This window comes from Vipera berus (genome assembly GCF_964194415.1).
Source record: "Vipera berus genome assembly, chromosome: 1".
NCBI lineage: Eukaryota > Metazoa > Chordata > Lepidosauria > Squamata > Viperidae > Vipera > Vipera berus.
The window spans coordinates 190,422,104-190,438,054 of record NC_138202.1 but is presented as its reverse complement, the minus strand read 5'-3'; the positions used below and the strand labels follow the sequence as shown (position 1 = coordinate 190,438,054).

The 15,951-nt window shown below is 38.2% G+C and overlaps 1 protein-coding gene across 5 annotated transcripts in view; it reads left to right on the top strand.

Annotated features, from left to right (window-relative positions):
• Positions 1-15,951, top strand: part of PCNT (pericentrin) — a 111,547-nt gene that overhangs the window by 78,149 nt on the left and 17,447 nt on the right. For 2 of the 5 annotated variants that reach the window (XR_014024467.1, XM_081312624.1), the window contains exons 31-37: positions 323-521; positions 1,842-2,064; positions 4,184-4,334; positions 6,426-7,115; positions 10,463-10,719; positions 11,226-11,319; positions 14,559-14,717. Coding sequence is in view for 3 of the 5 variants with exons in the window: in XM_081312624.1 (XP_081168750.1) it covers positions 323-521; positions 1,842-2,064; positions 4,184-4,334; positions 6,426-7,115; positions 10,463-10,719; positions 11,226-11,319; positions 14,559-14,717 (1,773 nt within the window). In the remaining 2 variants the exon portion in view is untranslated. Of the gene's footprint in view, positions 1-322; positions 522-1,841; positions 2,065-4,183; positions 4,335-6,425; positions 7,116-10,092; positions 10,287-10,462; positions 10,720-11,225; positions 11,320-14,558; positions 14,718-15,951 lie in introns of those variants that run through there. The other 3 variants (XR_014024468.1, XM_081312625.1, XM_081312626.1) reach the window with 3 other exon arrangements.

Here is a 15,951-nt window from a genome sequence, read left to right as displayed (position 1 = left end):
CTTTTAGGAACAAAACAATTATATATTATTTGTGTCAAATTATACACATATGTGGTTTACTGAAATATGCATGCATGTACATGTGCAAATCCAAACCAGTGCCAGTATAAACAACTCACATTAATCTTTTGTTTTTCCGTAAGGAACCAGAAAAAAATCTTACAAATCTATGTAAATTCAAGTAGCCTAAAAATGTAAATGACATGTTATTCATAGTTTGAATCAGTTTTAAATTCTTGCTGAAAAAATAGGCATGTGAATTTACATCTTTTTAAAAATCTACCATATGTTCTTTCACTGTATGAAATGAACTTTCTTTCAGGAGGAGGAGCAACCAAAGAATGCTGTTGAACATCTTTCATCCTCAGATAAGAACAGCTTGCTTTCTGATATGCAGGATCTTGAAATTCAGTTGAGACGTACACAACTTCAAAGCCAAGAAAAGTTACAGGAACTCCAAGAAACACTTATAAATACAGAGAATCAGGGGAAAAAGCAAGAGCACCAGCTTCAAAGACAGGGTAATGTATTGTTCATTTGAATAAATACATATTAAAAATAAAAATCAATAATTATTCATTATTGGTTTTGTTTACATTTTTTGTGAATACTAGATACCAGGCCACTGAAATATATATCTGCTTCCCAAATTTGCTGTACTACATTACTAGTGCATCCTTTCTTGTTTGTATCTTTTACCCCTAATATACTTCTATGCCAAATATTGGAGAACCGGATAAGCTGGATAAGGAGTTCTCAATTCTGAATACTCAACATCTCATCCACTACCTATTTGTAATTTCTCGTATCCCCCACTAGCTTGTATCTTTCCTAGCTGATAAAAAAAATTGTCTACCAAAATGATTTGATAACCTTCAATTAATGAAATATTAATTAAAATATCTCTTAAATATATCTATTGGTTGTATTATCCAAGTACTACTATCCCTAGTTTCATTGTATGCAACTACATATATCTCCAATTGGAAATTGCTCACCAGATTTCAATATCTATTCAGGATTTCACTTATGTATGTTTTTTGTGTATTTTTGTCACAAAATGAAACAAATGAACACTCGCACATTGCAAAGAACACTTTTCATGGGTATTCTGTTTATTCATGGTTGTTGATTTCGAACGGTTTGTGTGAATAACAAGAACAACCTTTGTATCATCAGAATTAAATTTATCAAAAGGGAACAAACTCAGCAAACTTATTTCCTCTTTCTTACCTTGCCTGGCAAGTTGTCCCTCAAATATTCTTGTTAAAACAATTTCAAGCAGATTCAATTTGGTTTGAACAATGAAGGGAAAGGGAGACAGATGGTGAGAGCATGTGATGCAATAGGTAGTCCTCCACTTATGAGTACAAATGGATCTAAAATTTCTGTTGCTAAGCGAGACCGTTGATAAGTGAGTTTTGCCCCGTTTTATGACCTTTCTTGCCACAGTAGTTAAATGAACCATTGCAGTTGTTAAGTTAGTTAGTAACACAGTTGTTAAGTGACTCTGGCTTCTCCATTGACTTAGCTTATCAATAGGTTGCAAAAGGACATTGCAACCGTCATAAAATGAGCCAGTTGCCAAGTGTCTGAATTTTGATCACGTGCAATGGTCATAAGTGTGGAAAACAGTCACACTTTTTTCAGTATCATTGTAACTTCAAACGATCACGAAAAGAAGTGTGGTAAGTTGAGGGCTACCTTATTATCCTAGTCTTCCATCTAAATTAAATCTTTATTTTTAAAAAGGAAAGATATTGGGAAAATATATTTGGGGAAAATATAGAAAGCTTAGGAATAGATTTATGTATTTTTGCAATGTTTAAATTTATTCTCAGTTGAACTTCTAGAATATAAACTTCAGCAAGAACAATCCATTGCAAATGACTTGCAGGCTTCCCTAAAACATGAACAAGAGAAAGCTTCTGAAATGCACGAATTGCTGAAACAGGAACACACTGCAATATTGAATTTGAAATCAGATCTTTGTGAAAGCAAACAAACAAATGAGAAGTTAGAAAAATCTTTACAAAAAAACCAAAATGAAGTAATGAAATACAGGTAAAGATTTCCAAATGGATTCTGCCTTACATTTTTGTTAATGCATTGCTACTGGTATATTATGAAATTTCTCTTTTCTTCCACACAGGTTTGTGAACAAGAGGTTTGCAATCCTCTGGAGAGTGGGATCATAGGCTTTTTTTTTTGGGGGGGGGGAGTTGTAGCCAGCTTGTCTATACAAGGGACCTCTACCAAAGAGCTCTGCAACCAGGGCCATTAGGATTCTCTTAAATCTGTCTTATCTTTCTTTTTTTATTCCCATATACCTATCTATAATTCCCTCCCAATTCTACTATCCTCAGCAACATTTGCAAGCCCTAAAGTAGTGGGCTAAATGAGGGTTGATGTCCTCTTCCCTTTCTGTGGTAGTTTGGCAGCTACTTTGCAAGGAGAGATGGTGGTGAGCCAATGTCAGCTTGGATTCATATGGTAGCTGCAACCTCAATTGACTGAGGATGGCTGTCTCTGGATCCTCTGTATCTTCAGACATGTGCTGTGTGGTGTGGGAATCTGCCTTGTAAGAATAATAGAACAGAATAACAAAATAGAACAGAATAACAGAGTTGGAAGGGATCTTGGAGGTCTTCTAGTCCAATCCACTGCTCAAGCAGGAGACTCTATGTCATTTCAGACAAATGACTGTCCAGTTTCTTCTTAAAAGCCTCCAGTGTTGGAGCACCCACAACTTCTGAATGCAAGCTATTCCACTGTTGATTATTCTCACTGTCAGGAAATTTCTCCTTAGTTTTATTAGTTCTATTGTATTAGAAATGCAGCAGACGCATTAATAGTGCCACTGCTCTGCTATTTGGATGCTATCTCCGAGTGATGTGTGGGGGAGGGATGAATTGTGGTACATCCTCTGACTTATCAGTACCCATATTCATTTGTTTAAGTGGGATCAGTGTGATACATCAGGATGTGTTAACAGGAAAGTCAAGAAAGGATAAGAGAAAGGCAGCCAAAAGGAGCAAAGAGAAAGGAGATTCACTCCTATCTTTACTCCTGCCCTTTCAAGTGATTTGCACACCCATACAAAATATCCCAATTCCATACAGGAACAGTCTGGAATCAGCCACCATTCCCAACAGGCTCAGCTGGAAAACAAAATGCCAAGTAGAAGGAGGAACATTTGGGTGGTGCTGGGATCCAGATGTTCGTTTCCTCCTTTTTCAGATGGGCTTTGGGGGAGACCTCAGTAAGCACCTTCTATGGAAGGAGGAGGAGAACTAGGATATCTCCCTTGTTCCTGGAAGAGGTTAGAAAAGGAAAAAAGTCACCTACATCCTGGAATGGAAGAGGAAGAAAGATGGGCACTTATATGTGGAGAATGTCAGCCTACATATCAGCAAAATATAAGTGCATCAGGGGAAGATGTACACTAGTGTGTTTGTATGTGGATTCATACAAATATTTGTGTGTGTGTGTACAGCCTGTACTTATTTACTATATGTATAAGTTACTCCAAAGTAAATTGCATCTGGCATAGGGTTAATACACTTGTTCTTAAAATTTCCATAGGAAAAAAAGGAATTTTCCTGGCCCCTTCAGTAGGATTATCCCATTCATGAACTCATTAGTTCTATTCATGGGAATTTGAATAGAAGGGGGTCGTTCACACCGATTCACTGATCATTTTGGGGTATATAGCTTCAATCCCTATTGTATAGCATAAAGGCTCACTTCTGAGATTCCTTTAAACCAATTCTAATAATTCTCTTTGGGTGTTTATAACTTTGTTTAAAAAATGCCTGCTTCCTAAATAAAGAATTATTTTTGTTATTTTTATTGTGGTAATTAACTTCATTATTGTTATGATTTCTTATTTGAGTTGCCCTTTTCGCATAGGCCTAATTTTGTAATGATACATACCATTCCTAGTTTATATTTTCAGCTGTGTGTATATAGAGAAATCATTTTTATATTGTGTATTGATACCAGTATGAAGAGATTCACAAAAAGAAATTTGACTTTTTTTACCACTATGATTAAACTCTATAGTGAAAAATATATTAATTTTATTTTTGTTCAGTCATTAAAGGCCTAATTTCCTGAAAAGAATGATTTGCAGTTAGATTAACAGTTTTTATAAATAATATTTTAAAATGTTATGTCATAGTTCTGCATTGGAAAATAAAGAGAGAAGTATTACAGCAGCACTTGAGAATTTACAGAGGGAACATCTTAAAAACAAAGAATTACAGATTAAGTTGGATGAACAGCAGAAACAGCATAAAATAAAAGAGGATGAAAAATCAAAAGCTACAGAGGTAAAATATGTCATGAAAATAATAATCCCTATTGCTACACAGTTTTTTATATTCTTGTCTTCAACCAAAATAGGTTAAATTCAATGTAGTAAATCTCCAAAGCAAACAATTTTTTTTCTTGTTCCCCATTACTAGATATATATCCTTTTCCTGATGAAAATAAATAATATCTATAAACTGACTAACTGGGCCCATTAACAAATTTCAGTTAGGCTAGGCTAGGAAGGAATAACTACCTCTAGATCCCTTGTCATGGAGCACTTTCCAAAAACTGTATAATGATCAAAGTTCAAACTAGATTCATTTTTTGTTAGCTCAGTATGCCTAAAAGTGATAACACATCTTGTTTTATTTTATTTATTATAGTAGTAACCATGATTTTGTTTCAAGCCCCAGCCAGATGATATATTTTAGATAACTTATATAGTTGTCACACCCTATAGTTTGATCTTACATTTGTCTTTAATTTGATACTGACTGATCCTTAAAAAAAATCTGTATGTTACTTTGCTAATACATTGTCTCCTTCTCAGAAAATGTTCCATGTAGCGTTATTAATAATTCTTAAATATAAAAGAGGACAAAATCAACCAATTGTTTTGTTTATTTGCTTCCAAATATACTAAGATGCAAGCTTGCCAGGTCAGTTTCTTAGGAAAAATAAAACTCACATATTTAAAAGACTCCTTTCAATAGTTGTCTTGCAAAGATCATCTAATATTTAATTTTTACAATAAAGAAAGATATCTGTCAGTGAAAAGACAGCTATAACCAATTCAGCGTAGCAGTTTCATTTTTCTACAAACAATAAAAAGAATTTGCCCTGGTTTTTTATCATAAATTTATATAAAATGTCAGTATTTAACACCTCAATGTGTAGAGAAGGCCTTTATTTTTGTATCTCTATTTTACTGTGTTTGTTGATAAGTGTAATGAATCTGGGGTAGATAGTCATTGGAACAAGCTGGATCTGAGCATTTCACACCAAAAGATACCGTCAACTTTCCCTTGTTCCCAGCCAATCGCTGGTTATTGTCCAGTCCCAAAATTGTTTGGGAAACAGTCCCTGTTTTCGGCACTTGCCGGCTCCGCATTATTTTGGTGTGGCCTTGAGACGGCTGGAGCTTCTCACAGGACAGTATGGCTTGGTTTTGATTGCTCCTGGTTCCCTCCCTTTGTCCCTACCCCCACTGCTCCCTCCTCCTCTTGTTACTGTCAGGCTGTCAGCTTGCTATGCATAGTTTAGCAGAATGGCAGCCGTGACATGGTCAGAGATGCTGAAAAATAACACAGAAATGTGAAAATACAAAATACTTTTAAGTTTGACAACATAACACACTGCTCACAAGTAAAAATCTTCTCCGAGGACTTTATCAAATTCATTATCCCTGAAATGAATGTCAGATTTACTGGATATGGCATGATGTTTATGTCCTGCCAGTCCAAATTTCCAATAGTTTTAAAGAAAAGCCTAGTAGCAATAAATCCACCTTCAAAATATTTTAAAATTTAGATCATCAAATTACCTTCAGCTAGCCAGCAAGAGCTCACTTTAGATTTGTATAGCTATAAATGGCTAGTTTGGCAAACTTCAATCAACTTTCTTTGTTGTTGTTGTTGTTAGTTGCGAAGTCGTGTCCGACCCATCGCAACCCCATGGACAACGTTCCTCCAGGCCTTAATCAACTTACTAAAGCACTTCAAATAGGCTTACCCTTGCAACACCAATTTAAATGATGAAAATGTGTTTACTATTCATGTCTCATTAATTTACTTAGTTGTGTTTTTTTTAACATATTGTCTTGGGTAAGTGCTTCTTCCCTAATTTTATGCTGCTGTTTTATAAATCAATTTATCTTTGGGAGAGTGTAGCCTATAGCTGAAAACACAGGTAGAAGGAATGGACCTATTTTCACTGGTGAAATTGTTTCTTTGCATTTCTGAAAGACTACTACTGTCTGTTTTTCTTAAAGTTGTCTGGACTCAAATCCTAATTTCCATGAAATCTCATTGACTACAGTATTAGACTTCATAGATATTCAGGTTTGAATTTTCATATAATTAATGTAAATATATCTTTGTGTTGTACAGGAGTTGCAAGCTGCCTTGGAGTTACAGTGTATTCAGAACAATCAATTAACTGTCGCTTTAGAGCATGAACAGTCAGCAAATAATAATCTCCGTAAAGAACTCCAAATTGAACAATCTCGCTGTGAGGCTTTATTATCCAAGGATCAGAATAAACTGTTGGAACTGCAGAAAAATTTAGATATTGAGAAAAAACAAAATGCAGACCTGTTAAATGCCTTGAACCATGAACGTGTTCTGACAGAACATCTGACTATGAAATTAAATGAATGTGGATCTTGTAAACATAAAGATTCATTGCTGGAATTGCAAGCACAGTTGGATTTAGAAAGGTCCAATTCTAGGAAACTTTTTGCTATAATTGAGAAATCACAGCAGCAGATATTTGATTCAAAGAAACAGATGGAAGAAATGCATATACATTGTAAAGAGTTTCAACAAGAACAAGATCTCCAAAACACTGTTCAAGTTACAGGGTCGATGCAAAATAAAAAACAAGATGTTGCTCATACTTTGGAGGTACAAAGAGAGAAAGAAGCACAAACGAAAAGGGGGTGGAAACAATTGCAGTCTGTTGTGAAATCAACGAGCGATCAACAGATCAGGACAGTACAAGGAGAAAGAAAAAGGGCACAGGAGCAACAAACTGAATGTCACTGTCTAAGCTCACTTCTAGAAGCTCAAGAAAATCAAGTAAGAATATCCTATTTTTTTGTTGCCTTAGTAGTATAATGCACATAGAGGAATCCATGTAGAATTGTAGATTTTGTGATCCAGCCTATAGATCAGACATGTCAAACAAGGCCCGGGGGCCAGATTCGGCCCGCAAAGTGGTTTCATGCGGCCCGCGAAACCATCCTGGAAACAGTGAAGGAACGGCCTCCACTGCCTTGGCCCTGGCCCAGAGACCCTCCTTCTGCCAGAGACCCTCAGATCTGTCTCACTTCTGCCCAGGCCCCATAGGCACCCTTGATGCGAACGATGTAGAGCTGGCCAGGCCCACCCAGTAGGCCACACCCACTCTAGCCACGCCCACCCAGTAGGCCACGCCCATCCTGGCCATACCCACCCGGCCCCCTGAGGGTAACCGCAATGCTGATGTGGCCCTCAATGAAATTGAGTTTGACACCCCTGCTATAGATCATCTGTGCAAGGGCTATTAAAGAGTTTGGAACAGACAGCTATGTAGTCTATATTTGAAGCCTATGAGTAAAGAACATTAATGGATTGATTGATTAATTTTGATTTGTGTCCTCCTTTTATTATTTTTATAAACAACTCAAGGCAGCAAACACACCTAATACGTATTCCTCATATTTTCCCCACAACAACCCTGTGAGGTGAGTTGGGCTAAGAGGGAGTGACTGGCCCCAGGTCATCCAGCTGGCTGACTCTCTTATATAATAAAATAAATGTATTTTATACATACATACACACACATACACAAAATTAAAAATGATTGTCTCCAAAATAGAACCCTCTCCCTTTGATCCTTCTATTTTCTGCCAAAGAGGTTTTCAGCAAGAGAGGACTATAATTGTTAGATATCATATTAATTAAAATCTCCCATTGTCAAGTTTTTAATGTGGCACAGAAGGATTTCTTCCATATATTATGCCTGTCTAAGATAACCTAATAAATTCACAATTCATGTTTAAAATAATGGCTCCTAGTGGCTTCACTTTTATAATTTCTTTCAATCTCTACATACCCTTCAACTTCTTTGATTTCCTATGTCTCCTGCATTGTTGGTGGCAGAACCTGGGGACACAGTTAAAAGAGTCTAACCTTCCTTGAATTCTGTTTACCCTTATCTAACTCCAAGTATGTGTTAAATATCAATTTCACTATTCCTGTGCATAAGCACGAGTAGCAATAAATGAGTAATTGGCTTTTCAGGTGTGGACCTGTTCTCAGTCCTTGGTGATACATTCAACACCATCCTTCCCCTTTTTCTTCCAATTAATGCTTCTTGTTGAGAATGGTGAGATATTTCCCGGTTCCATGAGATGTAGCCTACCGTAGTTTCCGGCGTATAAGATGACTTTTTAACCCATGAAAATCTTCTCAAAAGTCAGGGGTCGTCTTATACGCCGGGTGCTGAAACTTTAGGGACAGAGCTGGCTGGAAAACCTGGAGCGGATCTTCCATTTAGTCTGCGCAGGGAAAGCGGGACCAATTGGAGTGGAAGCTGCAGTCTGTGATTTTTTACAGGCTGGGGTCTGGGCGTCTTTCCTTCTAAAGTTGAAGAGCAGCTGTAGGCAGGTGGGGAATGCAAGAGCAACTTGAAAGGCAGGTGGGGAAAGCCGTAGCCAGAGCAGCTGCTTAGCTCTAAGGACACATTTGACTCAGGAACTGGGCAGGCTGGCTGGAAAACCTGGAGCGGATCTCCCATTTGGTCTTTTTTTTTTTAATCCCATTTATATCCCGCCCTTCTCCGAAGACTCAGGGCGGCTTACAATTTAAAGCACAAATCAATGTGCTTAGCAATAGCCTTCATTCTATGTATATGCCTGCTTATTAGAGCTTTCACCCCCGCCCCCCCAAGCAGCATTATTACAAAGTCAGCTTATTGCTCCCAACAATCTGAGTCCTCATTTTACCTACCTTGGAAGGATGGAAGGCTGACTCAACCTTGAGCCTGGTGGGATGAGAACCTGCACTAATTGCAGGCAGCTGGTGTTACTTAAGGCTCTGCGCAGGGAAAGCTTTAGAGTGAATTAGGAAAAGTGAAAAAGTGAATTAGGAAAATAGGAAACGGTTGCTGGAATTGGGTATGTGTAGTTTAACGAAGAGAAGGGTGAGGGGTGACATGATAGCAGTGATCCAATATCTCAGGGGCTGCCACAAAGAAGAGGGAGCCAAGCTATTCTCCAAAGCACCTGAAAGCAGGACAAGAAGCAATGGATGGAAACTAGTCAAGGAGAGAAGCAACCTAGAACTAAGGAGAAACTTCCTGACAGTTAGAACAATTAACCAGTGGAACAACCTGCCTCCAGAGGTGGTGAATGCTCCAACACTGGAAGTTTTTAAGAAGAGACTGGACAGCCATTTGTCTGAAATGGTATAGGGTTTCCTGCCTTAGCAGGGGGTTGGACTAGATGACCTCCAAGGTCCCTTCCAAATTATTATTATTATTATTGTTGTTGTTGTTGTTATTGTTGTTGTTGTTATTGTTATTATTGTTATTATTGTTATTATTATTAAGTTTAATCCACTTGCACTGTTTTATGTTTACATGTTTGATGACAAACAGCCTTATGTTTATAAGTGACAGTTTTCCTACTAAGTACCTGCATGTCATAAGCATTTGAATTAAAACTACCATATTAAAATGAAATCTGATGTTTTTTAATTTTTATTTGGTGTGCGTTGGAAGAGGGGTAGTCTTATACGGCGAGTACAGCCCAAACCCTATAATTTATCAGGAAATGTAGGGGGTCGTCTTATACGCCCAGTTGTCTTATACACCGGAAAGTACGGTACCTTTTTCATGAGTTCTTTGTGTAAATGGATCCATGACTGAGGAATTCAAAGATAGCAGCACAGTCTATATAGCTAACTGTTGACTTCTAGAATCCTGTTCCTCTTATCACATGTGAAAGGCTTTTATCCTTATAGATGTAAAGATTAACAAAAACAATATTTATATTCCCATTTTTCTGCCCAGGACTTTGTAGTCTCTGAAAGTCTTTTTTGGCATTGTCATTCATGTTGAATACTCAGAGGGATGGTTACCATACTTTGCAGTTTCAGCAACCTGTTCATCATATTTTGGTTGTCCCTGTGATATAATACCAGCTTGGCATACTCAGTCCTTATTTCTCTTACCAAAGAATCACCAACTACCACAAAGTGCCTCTTGTACCCCAAAAAATGCTTTGGCTTCTCTGTATATACTCAGATGTTGAGAAGTATATTTCTAATGATATTTTGTCAATTAAAAATCAATAACACTGACAAGTTCCCTCTGTTTATGGATGTTCTACATATACATTATTGGATATAATACAAATTACTGTATTTTTTTATTCCAATAGAATGCGTCCACACTACAATATTTGCAAAACTGTATGAAATTCATGGAATTACAAAAAATGCTAGAAGATCTGAAGAAACAAGAAATATTATTAAAAAAATATAATGAATTTCCTTCAAAAAATAATTACACTGACTTAACTTTTACATCTGATACTGTAAAATTGCATGTTGAACAACAGATATTGGAAAACATCAGAGAACAGCTGGTTCTTGTTGCTGCATATCTTTCTGAGTTCATATATAAAACTATAGACAAGTGAGTATTCTTTTAAGAATTCTCTTTGATTTAGAAACATCTTCTAGAAATTGGAGAAACAAGGCGAACTCATTAATTCTAACAACTGGACACACTGTCTATACTTTCCAAAAAATATCAGTCTTCCTGGAAAAAAATGTTAACGGCAATACCTGATATTACTGTTTAGATGAGTGATAGTTAATCAGAAAGCTTGAATTCAATGATATATGGAACTCTGCTTTCTGTACTGAATATTAACTGCTTTCCAGATTTCAGGCAAGTGCTGCATAAGATTCCTAGTAGCAGAAATTGTCCCCTGCCCAAAATCATTTGTGAGGTTGGCTGGTGAATATTAATTTTATATGACTGCGAAGATCTATATAAGATTAATTGTTTTTACACAAACTTATTATCTTTAGCTATTTTGCTTGAGACTAAATATACAGAGTTATATATCTGTTTTTTGGGATAGCTACTTGTTGCATAGCTACCTGGATTACATTTTTTTGTTTTGTACTTAACAGAACAGTAAATTGGTCTGCATCAAATGATAAGATAGTTGCAGCCTTACTTCATACACTTGAAATCAAAGAATTACTGGCTTTTTCCAAACCTGTGGTAAGAGGATGTCTTTTTCTTTTCATAAATAACTATTTAGACTTTAGTTAAAATTTATAGAAAACCAGCTAATCTCTCATGTCTTCCAATAGGATAAAAATATTTTTATTTTATTTTACTTTAATTTATTTATATCTTGCTTTTATTATTTTTACAAAACTCATTGCAGCAAATTTATCCAACACACTTTCCTCTTCCTATTTTCCCCACGACAAAGCTGTGAAGTATCACATCAGTTTTGAATTAGCACTAGTACAGGCACATCAAAACACAATTTTAAGTTCTCTGCTCAGATTTTTAATATATCGCAGTCTAGATCACGGGTCGGCAACCCGCAGCTCCAAACGGGGCAGTGGAGGTTTGGAGAGCTGCTGCCTTCGTCCGCGTTTCTTTCAGGGCCGAAAGAAACGCAGACGAAGGCAGCAGCTCTCCGAACCTCCACCGCCCCATTCCTATTGAGAGAATGGGGCGGCAGAGGTTTGGAGGCCCCGGGGGGAGGGGCAGGGTGCTTGCGTGACTCCGGCGGCGCCCGGGCTGAAGGCAGCGCTGCGACCGAGCGCCTGTCGCCAGGAAGACCCGCCGCCGCGCAGGTGCCTCCCGGCTCAGGAGAGCCGCGCTGCGAGAGACGCAAGGCTTCCTTCAGCCGGGTAAGGTCCCATTGCCTCTGAGGGGGGCCCGGGCGGGATCCTCTGAAAGGCCATTTCCTTCCTCGTCTTCGCGCGGCTCAGCCTGCGAGTCCCCCCCCCCGGTAAGCTGGAGGCACCGGGCGGAGACAGGTGCACATGGCTCAGAATGTGGCACAGGCGTCGGGGCTGCCAAGGATCAGTGCAGTGCAAGCGATCCAGGGCAGTAGCTGATCCCGAAACTTCACAAAAGGCGGAAAGAAAAAAGTCCCAGAGAGAGCGAGCGCAGGGCGGGGGGAGAGCAGTTTTTTCTGAGGGAGAAAAAGCCAGGATGGCAGAGCCGTCCATACTAGAGGTGGACGGGGGCAGGGCTGGTGCACATTTTGCCTTGTTATGCGCATGCATGTGTGTGCACGCATGCGCGCACACATTTTGCGGCTCCCAATTTTTTGTGTGTGTGACGGAACCGGTTCCGAGTGGCTCTTTTGCTGTTTCAGGTTGCTGACCCCTGGTCTAGATCCATGTTAAAAATGGCAAGAAAACTCACAGTAGCAATCTATTTTCCCAAGCTTTGTGGTTTGAAAAGCCTCTGTGGCAGAACTTTGACATAAACCTATGATCTTGTCCTTTAAAACAGATTGTCTAAAATAAATTAACAATTCTTATTATAATATAACATTTTATATTATTGTATAATATACACATTATATAGTATTTTGTATTATTATTTATAATAATCCCAGAGAGAGAGCCTTCTCTGTGGGGGCGCCTGCCCTCTGGAACCAACTTCCGATGGAACTTAGAACTGCCTCCGACCTCCGCTTATTCCGCCGGGACCTGAAAACTTGGCTCTTTGAGCTGTCGGGCCTAGACTGAGGGGTTTTCATTGGGTTTTAATGTTTTAACTTTTTAAATTTTGGGCTCCAAATTTAATTAACTGTTTTAATTAACTGTTTTAAATTTTTTAACTTTTGTATGGTATGATTTTAATTGCCCTGTAAACCGCCCTGAGTCCTACGGGAATAGGGCGGTATATAAGTTAAATAAAAATAAAAATAAATAAATAAAATAATATTTAAATAATTGTATTATTTTTATATTTTATTATAAAAAAATTAAAAAACGTAATAAACTACTCTTTTCCCCAAAATCTTTTCCTGGGAAATTAAAAGACTTGACTATGTATACTTAGCAACCGCAATCCCTGCAGTCCTTGTTGTCATTGTTAACTGAAACCTACAACTTCCTGCCAATGTCCCATAACCTAGTTACTGGGAAGCTAGCAGGATGTTGCAAGTCCCAAGTGGCTTGCAAGCAGATTGGTAGGTAAGTATGCAGTGGCTGCCAGGTGGGAGAGTTCATAAGGGATGGTGTGAGGGAGGCAGAGTGAGAATCAGAGGGTGTGCGAGGATGCAAAGAAGGAAGGCTTGGGAAGGATGCGCAAGGATGTGTGAGTGGCTGTCACAGGTGTAGAGCTGGAGGAGGGTGCACAGGTACGGGAGACTTACCCCAGTAAATTATTACATTCCCTACTGGCTTTCTCATTGATTTTCTGGGGAAGCCAGAAGAGAAGGTCACAATTGGCAATCAAGCGGTCATGGGGCATTGCAACTGATCACTGGGACACTGGGACAGCCAAAACTCAGGTCTAGTTGTAACCACGATTTGTTCAGCACCATCATAACTTCAACGGTCACTGAACAAATGGTTATAAGTTAGGGCTACCTGTTTATTTTCTACTGTATATATATTTTTGAATGTAGTTTGGAATCCAAACCAGTTAATTATGTTCTTATCACAAGAACATTTTTTTCAGTGTTAAATAATCTTAACATTTAAAAATTATTTAGACTTTGATGGGAAATATGAAGACTTTCATATATGCAATAAAATATTTTCAGTGGTTAACAAATGTCCTGTAGATCAGATATGGCCTTCCCGTGGCTTATTGTATAATTAAAATTCAACAGTAATGCCCAATAAGTGTAGGAACAGCTTCTGGGAGGCTAAGTGCTCCCATTCTTATATTTATCCCCGCTCCCTTCCCCTCGCACAATATTGCTTGAAAAATGAGTCAGTGTTGTTCCATCTAAATTTGGCTGATCCTTGCGCTTCTGCTGAGCCCCACAGAAGTGCCGATCATTTGGAGCCCGACACTGATCCTGGCACTTCTGCTGAGCCCCGAAGAAGTGCCAATCAACTGGAGCCTGGCGCTGATCCTGGGGCTTACAACAGTCACTAAGTGAACTGTTGTAAGTTGTAGTACTTATAGGATATAACAATATCCTGAAATATCTGAGTACCACCAATCGCCTAGCAAGGTGTCAAAAACTTGATGACTTCATAAGTTATCACTTTTTTCCTTTTTCCTTTTTTTTTGGTTAAGAAAACTGCAAGAACTAGTCCAGACTATTGCCAGAAGTCAGTACTGACTTAAAGGTGTAAACTAGGTGTACTCAGGAAGTTATCCAGTCCTCTTTTAAATTAATCTTGTAGCAAATTGATTTGCCACAGTGGATTTAATTTTTTTAACATATATATTTATATTGTTGAATTAAAGTCATGTTTTGTTGTATGAAGTTTTTAATCACTTTATTATTAAAATGTTACATTTAGGTTATCCCTACAAGTATAATTCACTCTACGCAAGCCTCAGAAGGGTATACTTGCCAGGATAAGCATGGTTTACAGAATGGTTTGAAAGCAACAAACTATGCAGCAACCAAAACAAATGTGACAGAAAACAAAGAAACTGTGATGTCTTCCACCCCAAAGGTAAACAGTACTATAGTTCTATTATTTTTGTCCATTGTCTGTCTGGGAATGGCAAAGGAAAGCAGACTGGGATTTAGTGTGCTTGGCAAGAGAAAGCAGAGTTTTAATTTTAGCTGAAATTTCAAATAAGTAGTCTCTGATTCATGTAGTTTTTAGAGTTAGGAACATACAAAACAGCCAAGGTAAATTTTCTTTATCGCATGAATATTGTGAGTATTCTGGCTATAGGAAAAAATAGAAATTTGGGATGAGCTACTGCTCCATTTTTTCCACTCCCAGATTGGATGTCATCTACCAACTATATTGGATTGTTGTCCACCATCCAAAATACAAATAATTTGGCAGAATGGAAGATTTTAAAATATTTTTGAAAACATAATCCCCAGAACATTTGAAACAGATCAGCTTTGTTTTAATCGTCTTACATTCTTCAGAAGTAATGGTTAACTCTTTCAACTCCCAGTTACTGAAAAAAATTTAATAAATCCAAACTTTTTTCCTATAAAAATGATACAAAAGCACAGTTCTTAGCATTTATTCAGAATTTGTACAACTATGAACGTGAATATACGTTTACTGCCCTTAACAACAGAACATTCAGCTAACAGATATTGTTGGATCCAGTCCTTATTTTATATGCCTAGTGCAACTTCTGAGATGCAAAGAAGTTTTCACTCATTAAGCTATAGGTAGTTCTCAGCTAACAACCGTTGGCTCAGCAACTGCTTGAAGTTATGACAGCGTTGAGTGAAACTAGTTCTTCAAGTTCTGGCATCCCAACATTCCAGTGGTCATGTGATCCTGATCTCGTGCTTGGCAATCGACTTACATTTACCACAGTTGCAGTATCCTATGTCACATCATCACTACTTGCAACCTTTGCTGTTGGCTTCCCACAAGCAAAATCAATCAAAGAGCTGGAACTAAAGGTTGTGAGTTGCTCTAGTATAGGGATCCCTAACCCCTGGTCCATGGACCAGCACCAGTCCATGACATGCCAGAAACCAGCCACACACATAAGTGAAGCCCCATCCACCAGTTGCAGGCAGCACACCCCCTCTGGTCCATGGAAAAATCTATCTCCATGGAATTGGTCCCTGGTACCAAAAGGTTGGGGACTATTGCTCTAGTAAATCGCTGAGATTCAGAGGTTTTTCCTCTGAAGGTTCTGGGGATGTCATACTCCATACTCACGTGGAACTGCTGCCCACAGCAGCCACCTGTGCAGCCAACC